Source organism: Micromys minutus, assembly GCF_963924665.1.
Source record: "Micromys minutus genome assembly, chromosome: 16".
NCBI classification, from domain to species: domain Eukaryota; kingdom Metazoa; phylum Chordata; class Mammalia; order Rodentia; family Muridae; genus Micromys; species Micromys minutus.
In genome coordinates, this window is record NC_137985.1 from 5125520 (window position 1) to 5141419 (window position 15900).

Sequence of the window (15900 nt, forward strand, 5' to 3'; positions counted from 1 at the left end):
GTTTACCAATGGAGTAACATAAGAAAAAAAAATAGAAAAGAAATCTGAAATCATTTTGTGGTTGGGAGAGCATGGCAAGGGTTTGGGGCGGGATCTAGGGTAGTCTACGCTATCCTCAATTCGATGTGCTCCCAAGGATGACCTTGAACTCCTGATTCTCCTGCACTGTCTCCCAAGTGCTGAAATTACAGGTGTGTAAACACCTGGTAGCCTGAGTTTGTAGTATGATTGTAATTGCCATGTCTTTCACGTGGTTGCATATGTAGCCCTTATGTAAGAAATTTTAAAAATTATCCTACTCTTTGAGAGTTAGAAAGATGGCTCAAAGTTGTAGGAGCACTTGGTGCTCTTGCAGAGACTCAGAGTGCCTGTCCAGGGAAATACAAATGCCATGTCCCCATTCAGCTTATGAGAGCATCTGTAGGCACATGGTGTACCAGTCAAGCATGCAGACACATATTAAAATGTTTAATTAAAAATACAGGCTGGAGAGATGGTTCAGTGGTTAAGAGCTCTTCCAGGTCCTGAGTTCAAATCCCAGCAACCACATGGTGACTCACAATCATATGTAATGAGATCTAATGCCCTCTTCTGGTGTGTCTGAAGACAGCTACAGTGTACTTATATATAATAAATAAATAAATAAATCTTTAAAAATATACTTTTCAACTCTTTCAGCATAAATGATAAATTTATTTTTTAAAAGACTTATTTTTGTTTTATGTGTGTATACATGTTATACTTGCAAGTGTATGTGTGTCCTACCTGTGTGTCTGGTACCCTCACAGATCAGAAGAGGTTGTTAGATTCCCTGGAACTGGAGTTATAGATGATTTCAGGCCACCTTGTGGATGCTGTTTTGTAAGAACAACCAGTGCTTTTATAAAATAAACAAGCTACATAAAACCTTGAGCTGTAAATGGGAGTCAGAAATTCACCCTCTGAACCGGCAACTCTGAAAGCAAGGACAAGTGGGAGGGCAGAGCTGCACTGCCAGCACTGTCCCCATTAGTTGGGGACATCGTTTCCAAGGTACCTTGACATGGGCTTGTCTGGAATCTGGTGCATAAACAAGGTGAGTCGGAACACTCTTTCATCATTAAAGGGGCTGCTCAGGGCCCTGTCATTATAACACTGTGACAAAGCTCAGAGGCTTCCACCAGCCAAAAGAGAACTTGAACATTCAAGTCAGGACTTACTGCAGGTCTGAAGATGTGGAGCCAGCTCACTATAAGCAATATATTCAAGATGTGTGTCAGACCAAAGAACCATTTTATTAAAACATTAGAGCCTATGTCTCATAAGCATTTCATGTATTAAAAAATATAGAGAATGACCAAGGTTTTGCACTAGATTTTTGTTGTTGGCAGTAATAATAGATTAAGTAAGGTACTATAAAACATAGTTGGTGAAAACAAGTAGGGCTGGGAGTGGTGTTTTGTTTCTGCAATCCCAGTACTGGGGAAACTGAGGCAGGAGGCTCACCACAGACTGGGAGTAAGCTGGAGTTCAGTGAGAGACAGGCCAGCCTGTGCTATAAGATGTGACTCTGCCTCAAACCAAACAGAATAGAACCAGGCCAAGGAAACTACAGCAAACTGAACAGTAACAAAACTGCATAGAAAAGCTAAAAATAAATACCCTTTGGTTCTTTACCACCAGCTTCTAGAACACCACCCTAGGCAGAAACCCTACTACAACAGTAATCTTCACTACTGATTGCTGCAGGCAAACTGAAACTGGATTGGTTAGTATGGGTCTTCAGAATTAAGCTACCGGATTCTTCAAAGACACCAGAAGAGGAAGAGATAGGACATCAAAAGCCCGGGCAGGATCAGCCCATGAGACTGAGGGGGAGTGTGCTCACTAGCAAGAGCTCACCTCACCCTTGCTGTCTGGACACAATGGACCCCAGTGCACTCACATGGCGTGCAGCAGGGACCTCACAAGCAGCAAAGAAGACACAATACACTTTGTTCCTGGGACACAGGGTGGAGCTGTGAGAAGCAGGCAAAGAAGCTCTCCAAATTTCTTCCCACCCATTCCCACCTCTAGTTTTAATCAACTCAAAAAAGGCAAAGAGAAAATGTCAAAAACAAAAAAATGTAAACAACCCCCCCACACACACACACCCTGCTAAAATCTTGTCTGAGCTACTGGCATGGCAAAGAGTAATTGCCCCAAACTGCACTTTAATCTTTCTTGTCAAACCAAACTACCCATGACTGTTGATAAGAGGGAGCCAGGGCTCTCCACAAGTCTCCTCAGATCTTGAGTTTTCAGACTTAAGGTAACTTTTAAGGAGCAAGAGGAGGACCACATGGTGGAAGAACTTGCTCCCCAAAGCTGTCCTCTGATCCAGTGTATAGGTCATACACAAGCATTCACTGGATAAAAATGTGATACAAGTTTAACTTTTAGGTTTATAAAATTTTAAAATCATAGACTATTATAAAGAATTACAGAGGTAGGAGTCAAGATCACTAATTTCTAGTAACTTCATCAAGTATAAATTTAAAGTCTGAATCTTTAGACAAACCATTACTTTACATTAAATCTTTTGGAAAAAAGTTTTTGTCTAATGCCTGTGGAAGAAATGACCTTCTAAAACTATGGAAGAAACAAATGTGTTTTTGTTAATTTTAAAGTCCAAAATTCCTATTATTATTATAACATCCCATGACATGATGTAAGGGGCTGAATTAGCTACAAAAATTGTAGTAAGTTGGCACAGTAATTAATTTGCCCATACTGGTGTTTCTCACCATGAAAACCTGTGGCACAGAACGGAACAGGACCCACATCAGGTGTAGATTGTGGTATATGCCTGAAAGTTCAGTTTTTTGAGGCCAGTCTGGGCTACACAGTGAGATCCTGCATCAAAGGCCTGGAGAGTGAAAAGGTAAATCAGGCCTTTAACTAATGCTATCAACACAGAGCTTGGTTGCCAACACTTAATACGCCACTCATCTAAGTGATGTAGTGATTTAGAAAAAAGAAAAAGAAGATAATTAAAGCAGCAACATCCCCAACATTGAGAGTCTCACTCCGTATTGATGTGGACCATGCTGCCGACTTACCTGCCTACCACCACTATATCCAACCAGGTTTTCCCATCCTTAAGTGACTGAAATACAGACAGCAAGTAACTCAATCCATTCTCCCCTCCAACCTTCAACCCCCCTCAACAACACAATTTGGAGGGAACAAAAATGAAAAAGAAGTCAACAAAGCAGAGTCTGTGTGATCCAAGTACACAGGAGGCTGAGGCAGAGGTAGTGTTCTGAGAATAAGAACATAGACAGACAAAGTCTAAAGACAAATTCTCTTAGCACCTTCTGCACTCTGGAGGAGATGGGCAGCAAACTGAGGTGGGATGGAGAGTGTGTTCTAACTGGCTGTCAGTTTTCTGTCCTCACCGTCACACTTCTTCCTTTGGAAATGATGTTGAGTCTAATTTGGGAGAAAGGGTCAGACAGTGGCAGGCACTCAGTGGGAAGGAGAGCACACGTAGCACTCATTAGCCTCACACTGGATTCCCCACTTGGGCTTGTCTCTGATTTCCCAGGAAGCACCGCTACAGTGCTTTCACCCACTGGGAACACACCCTGTCCTGTTTTTCACCTTATTATCCTTCACTGTGGGACACAGTTAATAACTAGTCCTGTCCTGAGCTGTTGACATGCTGTTGGTGACTTGGGACAGACTGGAGCACAAGTGCAGACATTCGAGGGGACCTGGAGTGGGGGGTCACAAAGGAAAATGACAAGCAGTAAATCTAAAGCCTGGGACCATCCTAGTCTGACCCAAATCTGCCACCCCTTTCCCTTTTCTTTCAGTCTACACCTATAAGCAACAACCAGCCCATCTTTAGCACAGTTTAACATTGATACAAATAGAACCCAAAACTTAAAAGGTTTGTGTACATGTGTGCACATGATAGGAACAGCTTCGAATCACAAACTACTAAGCTACAGTTACAGTGCTCTTAAGTCTTTGGGTCTTAAAACCACCAGCTTAGTGGTTGTTCATGTGCGCAGTCCTGGTACTGAGAGAGCTGAGCAGTCAGAGTGCCAGTGTTAGAGGCTGAATTGGATTAGTACATTGAGAGTTATGGTGAGCAATAGAGAAACCGCTCACCACAACTGATAACCTGCTTATGTACTAAGTAAAATGCCAAGCTCAGGTACTAAGCTGTTTGTATCTTTGAAACAATAAAATGGGGGTGTGGTGGCAATGTAACCAAACTGTGCCTGTCAACTTGAAAGAAGTCAGTTCCCTCCTACCATGTGGGTCCTGGGGACTCAACTCAGGTTACCAGGCAGATAGGCACCTTTAACAATGACAATCTTGCTGGCCCCTGAATTATTTGGATATTTATTTAATAATCTTGTGTATCAAAAAACTCATGTCAAGAAATGCTTAAGCTGAAGAACTGCTGGGAGATCACAGCAACTATTGTGCCATGGTGGTCTCACGTAGGCTGTAAACGTAGAAAGGCAGGTCTGGGACAGGCAACCCTCGCTAAAGATGCCAGTGTAGTCTGCTCTGTTCACCAGGCATTTGCCAGGACTGCCTCTGGAGATAGGGCTTATCTTTAGACGAAAGATTAACAGAGCCTGGCTCTTCTTCAAAGTAAATCCCAGCTGTGCCCAGACCAAAGCAGGTCACGTGGCCTCTGAAAGCCAGAGCTCTCTGCATACAGTTGCTGAGAATTAACTGCACACAAGGGTCCAGATACAAATATTTCTTTCCCTTTTCCTATACATAATATATCACACAGTGCACATTCATACATGTAAAAATAAAAAATTTAAAAATAATCAATTCATAAAAAATGACAAAAAATTAAGGGAAATGGTTAAATGCAAAGTAGGTATGAAGGTGCATACTTCTAACCCCAGCATTCAGGAGGCAAAATCAGAGATCCCTTTCAGAACAGCCTAGTCTACATAATCATTTCCAGGCAAGACCTTTCTGACACAAAACAAAAACACAAACACAGATTCCTCATGTCTGAACTAAAAGTACTATCTTTTTAGCCTAAAATAATAATTTAACATCAGCACAAAATACTATGAGACTTGTGTTCTCTAATGCAATTAGAAAGCAGGCAGCCTCTAAGTTCAACAACCAGCAGTAATACTGACAGAGACTCATCTTCCGCAAGCATATGCTAACCACACATAAAATATAAAGCTATAAGAAATATACACATATAACACAGGAGGCTGATGTCTGAAGCGGGTAATGAGTTACAGCTTATCCTCTATCCTAAAGACTGAAAGACAGCTTTCTGCCCTTTTGTGAGGTAGCTAAGACTAAGTTGTTGTCTCACTGTGGATCTGGAGAACAGAGAAACAAGCAAACGGCCCTGCATGGAAGCAACAGCGGACACCATGTGCTTGTGTTTGCATGGGCCCCGGTCAGAAACCAGAGGGACCAGCTTACATTTCTTTGGCAGAGATAAAACATAACCCACTAGAGCAACTGGGTTTCAAGGCAAGAGTGAACTCCAGCAGCTAACAGCTTGCTTCTCTCTGTTGTTACATCAGAGAAGCCACGCAGTTCCCCCTCCCCCCAGCTACACTCCAGCTCTGACTGCAAAGGTCTGGAACAGATTACAAACCGGGCCACAGAATAAAAGGCTTTGGCACATAGTCCAGCCTGTCTGGAATACACATACACAGTGGGCCCAAGAAGGGGAAGGAAGGGCAGGGAGGAGGGGACCTTTGTCAGTATCTCCATCACTTACGTGCATTGTGGGGGGGCTGGGGGTGTTTTCTTTTCCACCCCAAATACCCCATCTTTCTTTAAAAAACAAAACAAAACCCTGCTGTAGGGCATGATCACCATATGGAACTAAGCCTACAGCCAAGCTTTTCTTCACTGCTAATGCTTTTCCCTCTTAGCAAAAACAACAGCACATACCATGGACACACACATATACACACAGTTAAAAGTTACAGGGAGTGGCACAGCACTTCTCCCAAGCTCTCAAAGGGCAGATGAACTGAATCATCAAATGTGCTTTATAAGGAAATGTGGCCCCTATCATTCCAGCTGAACTAATACAGCATTTAAGGGATTTTCTACCTTCAAAGTCTAACAGAATCTGAAGCTGCAAACTGCTAGCTAGCATGTCTGTTACTTTCTTAACACCAAACCAGATATCCATCAAAATGGTGGTCTAGGCTACCCCCCACCTCTGATTTTCCTGGAGAAGAGAGTGAAGGGTTGGGGGCTTAACTGGCCAACAAAGCTGGTATCTGAGGTAACCCAAACTCCGCTTTATTGCTGTGTTGTCTGTTTCCAACCAAACAGATGACACTGGAGGAGTTCAGGCCCCAGGACTCTCTCCTGGGCTGTGTTTTGGTGGCACTTACAGAGTTAATTCTCCTTTCCAGTAAAAGTAAAGCCTGTGGCGTGGTCAGGTCAGCCCCTGGGAAGCTTCAAAGGCTCCGCACCATGTCTGACCCACTCATGATCCGCACATTGTTTCCATTAAGAAGCATCAGAGCCAAGATGAGCGCTCAAACTACATTATATGTTCCTTTTTAGAGTCATTTTCCATGCTTGAGAAAAACTTCAGAAAGCCAACAGATAAAAGGACAAGATGGCAGTGAGTGGGAACGGGGACCCTTATGAACACGAGCACATTTGGGAGGAGGGCTCTGTTTTGTTTTTCATTTCCTAAGTAAAAAGTGAAGGAAAGGACCTTAACGTAAAACTAGGTTAAAATCCCCACCAATTGTAAACTTTCTGTAGACCTGCTCTCACGCTCAGAGCTTCGTCTCCACCTTCAGCCCCAACGGCGCAGCACGCCAAGCGCCAGCATGCACATCTCTGGGGAAAACTGTCCCATTGTGTAGCACACGTGCTGGCCCGTTTCCAACCAGATCATCGTCGGAGTGAAGCAATGACTACGACCCTGAGCTTTACAGCTCACCACAGCCCAGGCTACATTCTCATGTTTAAAAATGAAATGTTTAAACAAACAACAACAAAAATCCAACAGGGATAGAAGTGGCTACCACAGGCAGTGCATATTCTGGGTCTTTTTTTTTTTTTAACGTATTCTTAAGTTTCCCCAGGTCCCACACTATCATCAAAATGACCACAAAGGTTCTTACCAAAACGAGGGTCAAGCCTTGGGTCCAGCCAGGACGTGGTCTTGTTCTTATGGTTGATGTAGTAAACTTCTCCATCCTGAGTCACGGCTTGCTCCCATCCATCAGGAAGAGGTCCTGCAACACAGAAAGCAGACTGTTTGGTTTTGATCTGGCGCACCTCAAAAAGCTGAGTGGTGCTCCTTTAAAAAAGAACAAACACAATCAGATATAAAGCAACACATTAAAACAGACTAAAGCCTTTGTTCAGAGAAAAGAAGGCAGGGCCACCTACCTAATTATTCTCCATGAAAAATAAACCATTAAATAGTAAAATTAACATCCCCAAAGACAACTTTAAATGGTCAGGTTACAAGACACTTTAGTGACACTGCCATGTTCCATTATTTATTCGAGTACCTTACACCAAGAAATCCAGAACGTAGATACAATTCTCTGCTAGCACACAGACTGCAGCTAAAACTGTAAGTTTGTTGGTAGGACGGAGAGGGCTTTGAACTGTGACACCTATTGTGAGGTAAACAGATTGTCCTATTTTCATAGAAGCAAGAAAGCTTCTGGAAAGTAACTGATGGAAAGAGCCCAGAACTAAAGTGATGGAAGAAACACCATCCACGAGACACAGAACAACCAGACCTTTAGCCCAGAAGGCAGCTCACTCCCACACAAACCCTAAGACACTGAGGGACTGGCATACACAGTGAATGCTTAGTGAGCCACAACTGGACAATCCCAAGAGACTTGCTCCCCTTTCTACCCGTCAGCTGTCAGTCAGAACCACCAGCCGGTGCTCAAAGTTTACCCTAAAGAATGCATTGATGTTCTCTTTAGCGCATCTGAGAACTCATCAGCCAAGGGGGAAGTAACAGGTAGTAACTGCTCATCTCCACTAAGTAATGACAGCCCTGTCACTTTAAAAACCACACAGTGCCTCCACCTTGTCCCTACACAGATGCACAATCAGGTGTGCCCAGAGTAGCCTGGAATTCAAGTGCACGTTTCCACTTCTGTTTTCTGGAGCTATGAATCTACTAGCCTCAAAGTTTGTTAGCATCCCTAGATTACAAGAAAGCTATCATTATTAATTTCACAAAGAGTGATAGACTTACAAGAACTAAATGCAAGTAAGTCAGGTACAGTCCCCACCCCACACACACCCTCTGACCCTGTCATCTCATTTATTCGGGGGACTAAGGCCACTTCACACAATTACCAACTCAGGGCCAGCACTGGCTTAGTGGAGCCATATCTACAAAACAATTTTAGAGGGTGAACAATATAAACCAGCGGTGAGAACTTGTGCAGTACATGTTAGACCCTGGGCTGGTTTCTAGTTCTGAAAACAAACACTAATTTAGAAAGTTTTCTATGAATATCAGGCTACCATTCAAAAACAGAGTGAAAACCTTGAAACAGGAATGAACAATGAGACTAACAAGTCAGTTATATCTTCTCTCTCCTTATCAATTAGTTTAAATAAATTAAATAGTGTCATTACCTTAAAAGACGATGCTAACAACACTATATCAGAATGTAACTTCGAAGACAGAAGACTGCTTTACCTATTTACCTGTGTCTTTCTCATTAGAACTAGAATGTTACACAGACATAGGCAATAGTAAGATGCTTTCCTTCCGAGGGAGTTCGAGAAAGATACAGCTCTGGATCACAACTACCTTTAGTAGTGGATTAAGGGGAAAAAGCAGATAAAGGAGGTCTAGGCTATAGCCCGAAGTCAAATGCTCACCCCGAACGTATGATGCTAGCCAAAAAATGTCCAAAATCGTCAGCCAGTCATATGCTGAAAGCTGAAAACACAGATCTGTCACTAATCAAAGCTGGGCTTCAGTAGGCTTGGTTGGAAGTGGAGTTTGGTGATTGTTCCCCCCCCCTTTTTATTTTGTTTTTGTTGTTGTTCTTGTTAATTTTGCTTGTTTCTAAGAAAAGGCCTCCATCACTGTCAAGCCAGGCCTTTGGGTGTTCAAAAGATGATGATGTTTTCAAAACTAGACGACCATGCTTCATCTTCATAGCAAAGTTGTTTGGGCAACATGATAAATACTGAAGTGGGGGTGGGGTGGAGTGGGGGATGGGAGTGGGGGTAGGGGGGAAGAATCCTTGCAAAAGATAAAAAAGATCAACATTTTAAATGAGATGTAAGAAGAGGTTTAAAAAAGTGAAATTAGAATAAGCAAGAAAAATAATTAAATTATTAAAATGAAAAACTACTTAGATTTATCCTTAGGAAAATAAGTCTTATATAGAATTCCCCAGTACTGTTTGATCTACAATTATCTACCAGAACAAATACTAACTTCTTAAAGTATTTTATCCTGGCAACAGTAGCTGCCTTAGAAAGTACTTCTAAAAGTAGCTCTAAAGTTTGGGCCAATTTCAAATAAATCCACCCTGGCTGTTGTCACTGCCCAGTGGGGACAGTCCTGCATTCTTTGCAAGCAACTACTAGCTCATTTAAAAACCTTACAACATAGACACAATTATCCACCACTTAACTGATGAATAAGCTAAGTCCATGCCTAAGTCAGAAAGTGGCACTCAAACCCAGCTGAACTCTCTAGAACACAGCACTTGACAAGCATCAGTCAAAGCTGCTCTGCTTGCTTTCAGCTTCCTCTTCCTGAAACTTGAAAACGTCTCAGACACTATGAGTTTTGTAGACCTCTTCCCTTTTAAAGCCTTGCACAAGTTAATACTCAGTCTCTCCCAACAACTATGTGCTGATTAACAACAGTTCATGTCTCCATATTCCAAATGGACAGAGAACATGCATGTAATTCTTTTGCCTCAATTTCTGAAAAATTTCTGTACAAGCTTAGATGTTTGAATCAAAAACAATTGTAAATATACTGATGAACCCACTTAAATGTCCAACGAATTATCAAGATCCTGCCCCACCCCCACGACTCCAAAATCTCAGGGAGGCCTAGAACTTGCTGGTGTGCCTTAACAGCTTTGTAGATCACAATGGCAGTGAGAGACAACCCATAAACACAGTCTGCAATCTCCGGTGGGACCCTGCTGCTTCCCATTGTCCTATACTCTGTGTTTACCTTCTACCCCGGCAAGCTCCTTAACCAGAAGGCTCCTTTGAGTATCTAGAGAATGGAGACTACACACCTAAAGGAAGAAAGCCGCACACAGAATGCTTACTGTTAGTTCTCTACAACAAATGACTCTGCTTCTGGAAAACCAACCACTCTTAATCACTGAGCCATCTCTCCAGCCAAGAGTTTAGTTGTGTGTGTGTGTGTGTGTGTGTGTGTCTTGGCCCCTCACAGGTATCCTGACATGTCTTCTGTCTGTTTTCTATCACTGTCAACGTTATGTCTCAGGTCTCAGCAGGTACCCTCACACTTAGTCTTTCAGAACCAAGCACTCTCTCTCCCACTCACCAGTTATATAGTCTGCCATCCTCCATGTTCCAAACAGTCCCTGACTTCCTGTTTGTTAAATGAACAAACTTAGATCATATGCCCTCTATTCAAAACCTCCAAGGATCCAAATGGCTTCCTTGCTAACTTCTGACTGGCTCCTCCAGTTGATGTCATTGTATTCCCAACACACAGCTCAATAACACTGAATAGGCCACAGTATCCTGCTTGGATTCTTTTCCCTTCCTCCAAATAGATGCATGGCTCCCTGAGTCTACCTAAGTCTCAGATACACAGATTGCAGTTACAGGAGCTCCCTCCAGCCCTGATCACTTAAACTTGTGTCATTTTAACTATAGGAAATATGATGTATCTGTCTATAACCTGGGTCTCCAAAGGTTGGCATGTAGGAAGGGCTTGAATAATGGCTGAGGGTAGGAATGAACCTTTGCTTCCCTTGGTGAGGACCCTAACCCTAACCCTTTCCCTGCAGACATCATACACTGCTTCCTGTGTTTGGCCTGCTGGCTCAGCAAGGATGACATCTGTGTAACCCTCCCTGTGGTGATTTTGTTACAGAAAAGGCAACATTTGCTGGTATTTGTTGGATCAATGATTTTGAAAGGGTAGTATCTAGTCTCAAGGGACAACAGTGACAACTGTCAAAACTCACCCATTTGTATCATGTTAGGGGACAAACTTCTTAGAATGCCAGAGACACCCAAAGAGGCTGGTACAGGCTACCCTTCAGATCTCACTGTTGGACCTCGGGCTCAGATTAAAACACCATGCACACAACAACCATGGCATCCTGCTGTGCCTGCACCAGCACTCCTTCCTTCACAAGTAACTCCCTATAAAGATGGCTTAGAAGTTTCAAGCACTGGCTATTTTTCCAGAGGACCTGGGTTGGGTTTCTAGCATCCAGATGGTGGCTCACAGCCATCTCTAACACCAATTCTGGGGACTGACGCCCTCTTCTGGCCTCCAAAGGTACCAGGTGTGCACATGATACTCAGACATACATGCAGATAAAACACATACTTTAGCTTTTTCCCCAATCTGCATCTAATTTATTTATGTATTCGAGTACACAGTTGCTGTCTTCAGACACACCAGAAGAGGGCATCAGATCCCATTACAGATGGTTGTGAGCCACCATGTGGTTGCTGGGAATTGAACTCAGGACCTCTGGAAGAGCAGCCAGTGCTCTTAACCACTGAGCCATCTCTGCAGCCCCTATACTTACTTTTAAAAAGGAAAGTGACTGAGTCCTAGTGGAATGGGCATGGGTCAAAAGGCTTGGAGCCATTTGAGAGCACAGACAATCTGAGACCACACCAACAAAGAAAAATGACTCCCTTCTCCAGCAGCCAACTGCCAATGGTTCCTTGGCTAGGGGCAAGTCCTCTTAAGCGCCTCCTCATACCCATGTAGGATGCAGACTAGCTTCATCTTCTGCAGGCCAGCACAGGCTGTGTGTGAGCTTGTGCATGTAAGTACCCACAGCACTCACAGCATGCTAACATTTCACAACACTCCTCCCATTGTTTTGGCTCTCACAGTCTTTCTGCTCCATCTTCCATGGTGTTCCCTGAGACAAAGAGGACATGGGTCTGTTATATATGTCCTATTTAGGGTCAAGCATTAAGTATCATATTTGAACTAATGGAACAGCTCAGTGATTTGGTAAGATCAGTTTTCTGAAAGTGCTCATTTATACTTCAAACTACTAAAGTAAGACAATCACCTTCCATTAATACCAAAGTGAAGTTTTATATATGTTTTTAGGGAGTCTGGCTACTGCTGCAGGATTTAATTCATCTCAATTACATGCCTTCCTGTCTATATATGGTAGTCACGATGCCATTTTTGAAAACTTAGCATCTTAATCTTTCACACAAATACTCCTTCCATGAGTCACAAAAGCCACTGGAGTGATAATGACAAGAAGGATTTAGAAATCAGTGGAAAGGACAAAAATAAAATCCTAGCACCCACGAAGGGAGGAAATAAAACAGGCATTTTATTTGGTCCTTAAATGTAAATAATTTAATGTCTTTTCACAAATTTTCCAAAACATCTACAAAAACACTGAAGAGTAAGTTTAACGTGGACATTCTAATCGCTGAACCCTAATATTTAATAACTGGCTTTCCTCAGGGGCTGGATAGCAGCAATTACCACAGTGACAGCTTCCCCTTGGGCTGGTAACAAAAGTTTCCATTTCTTTTATTTCTTTGGTGCAGAATTTAACCTAACAGTAACCACCAGTTTCTTAAATATAAGGAAAGTACTGGTAGTGTGCTCCCAGGTCAGACCATGGGAGCTTCAGTTTGTCTATTCCTTTTGGTTTAACTAAAAGCTTGGAAATGTCTTACCTGCAATAGTTAGATCTCAAAACAAATGAAAACCCTCCAACAAAAACCCTGGAACACAGGGAAGAGGGTCCAAAGTTCAAGTCTGGATTACAAAACCCTATCAAGGCTGGCTAGGCAGACATAAGAGTTCAGTTGAGTTCAGTTCCCAGGGGAATCCAATGCCCTCTTGGACCTCCAAGGGCTCCTGTGATCACACACACATACACTCAGACACACACAGTAAGCCAATAAGCAGAGATCTAAAAATCTTGATTAGGAAATGAAAAGGACAGCAGGATGGGTTAGTAAGTAAGGCCCTGCTGTCAAAACTAAAACCTGAGCTTGGTTTCCCAGGTCCTGCATGGTAAGAGAAAAAGGGTTCCATTAGTTGCACCCCTCTACCCCTTACTGAGGCACACCCCCTTACCAAGGCACCTCCCAGAGGCGCACCTCCCCCAAGCAGCCCCTCCCCAGGCAGCCCCCCCAGCACATCCCTTCTTTTGTAGAGGGGGGGAGGGAGTTATTAAAGCCACTCAAAAACAAAGTAATAATTGCTCAACACCAAGGAGAGGTCAAGAAGATTACAAGTTTGAGGCCAGCCTGGGGTAAAGTTGAACCCTCAGCAAAAAACTAACAAACAAAAAAATCAAACCAAACACAAAAAGGTTACTTATAAATTCAATTCAACACAACTACTCTGATAAGTACAAATGGTAAGAAAATTGGGTAATGTCAAAAGGTCCGATCCAGAGTTTGTGAGAAGCTCTGAGCAGAGTGAAGTAGGCCTTGTGCTGGTTAGCCTCAGGATTAACAAGCTTCAGGAGTTCTGGTACTGGAGACTGAGGCTATCTGCAAACTGACTGGCCATTTTATCTTTGGATGATTGACAGTTTCTATTTCAGCAAGTTTAAAAATCTTTATTTCCTTCATTAAGCTTGTTTGCATTTATAAACTGTGTGGGGGTAGGGGCAGAATGAGCTGGGGTAAGTGCTGGGGATAAAGTCTTGTGCAAGGCTCTCCAAGTACCATTGAGTTATACACCCAATCCTTGACCCACATTATTATGTAAGAACAGTGACTAGTTCTAAATTACTAACCAACCAAGGTGCATGGTTGAGTTTCCAGTTCAGCAGTTCAGTCTTTGCCTAGTTCAGACTAACTTAGATGAGATCTTGGGTTAGATCCATAAATAAATAGGTAAAATAAAATAAAACAAAACAGGCTGTTAAATAAAGCTACAGTTAACCCCCCCCCCCCCCCCCCCCCCGTACACAAGGTCTCGTGTAACCCATGATGGCATCTGGACTATGTGGCTGGGCTAATCTTAAAGCCTGACCTTCCTGACACCATTGGTTATACAGGCTGAACCCCACTTCTAAGGGTTACAGATTACCCATGTTTATGCTAATTCAATTTCCTGAAGCCAAGTCTCTTCTTTTGTAAAGACTATTTTTCCCATTTGAGCTTGTCATTTCTCAGATTACCTGAGCTGCCTTGTATGAAAAGAAAAACATAGCCATTTTACTTTAAAAAAAAAAAAAAAAAAAAAAAAACCTTTGTGAAAAGTTATTTGTGAGATGTCAGGAATAACTAGAAAACAAATTGGTTCCTTGTTGCACTGACTGTAGGCTTCATTCAAATATTATTCCTACTTGAGTTTTTGTTAATACAGTCTTGTTAGCATAATACTGTACTCATTAATACAGTATTATGATGTTGAAATTTTATCTAAAAATAATCAAAGGGAAAAGGTATCTGTATATGCAATACTGTACTGCCCATTAAAGTAGAAAATAAACTCACCACATGAATAAAAAGCTTGAGGCCTCGATCACAGAAAGCTTCAAAGATAAACACCATTTATCTCCGTCATGGTTGACAGATGTTTTAAATTACTTTAAATGAAGTAATACCCAGCTACCAAAATTACAAATAAGTTTATAAAAATATTGGGTCACAGTTACTTCATGTTTAAATGAATCTTTTTTTTATACCCTTTGTTTTTTGAGATAATGTAATTACATTACACCTCTAGATTGAAATCTTAACAGACCGTTACTCCCATCATCGTATGTGGGCTCAGGGTTGGCAGAGCTTACAGCTTCCTGGAGATGCAGCTCTGGGTGAGGGGTACGCACAAGCAGGGAATCGATAGCTCTTCTGATTACATTGTAATCTTAGCACCAGAGAGGACGGTCAAGGAGTTCAGAGCCAGCCTTGGCTTCATCTGTATAAGGTCATGAGCTCAATTCTCTATTGGGAGAAGACACAAACCTCCAGAGTAAACCATGCCACACACACCAGTGTCCTCAGCATTCGAAAGATGAAGCAGCACGGTCTCTAGCTAGGACATGTTCGTTCTGGAGACTTCCATATACAATGGGCCCCCACAACCCTCAACTTTTATATGCGTTTATTAAACCAACCATGTATAAAAATTTAAAACTGTATGTATAGATATTTTCTTGTTACTTTACCAGTAATCCAGCATAACCAACTACTGACATGGTCAAATCACATATATAGAGACCATTCATTGAAAGTATACAAGAAGATGCTACATTCTATAGGCAACCTGGACATTTCTGACTTGGTTTCCCTTGGATGGAAGTCTTGAAAACAATTGTGTGTGTGTGTGTGTGTGTGTGTGTGTGTGTGTGTGTGTGTGTGTGTGTAGGGAACACCAGGTCTCACTGTGTAGCCTAGCAGTCATCCTCCTGCCTCTGCTCTTACAGTGTTTACTGGCATGTGACATTACACAGATTCATTCTGATGTAGTTGGTGACTATGAATGAGTCTCTTTCTCACTCGCTGTACCATTTAACCAGAGTCCTCCTTAGAAGGACAGTGTAATTACTAGAACAGATCTTTGTTTAAGCATACCATAGCTTCTCCAGTGTCACCCTGTCCTCCTGTCACTAATCACATGGTTTAGAGACCAGGAGTGGGGTCTTAAGAGCTCACTAGCAAGTTCTGAATCCGACTTTTATCCTCTAAAAACTGCTGCTGTTACACCTC

The 15900-nt window shown here is 42.4% G+C and overlaps 1 protein-coding gene across 2 annotated transcripts in view; it reads right to left on the reverse strand.

The window, feature by feature from the left end:
• Positions 1 to 15900, reverse strand: part of YAP1 (Yes1 associated transcriptional regulator) — a 69773-nt gene that overhangs the window by 23179 nt on the left and 30694 nt on the right. For both annotated transcript variants that reach the window (XM_080929742.1, XM_080929741.1), the window contains exon 4: positions 7134 to 7247. In XM_080929742.1, coding sequence (XP_080785868.1) covers positions 7134 to 7247 — 114 coding nt within the window. The remainder of the gene's footprint in view (positions 1 to 7133; positions 7248 to 15900) is intronic.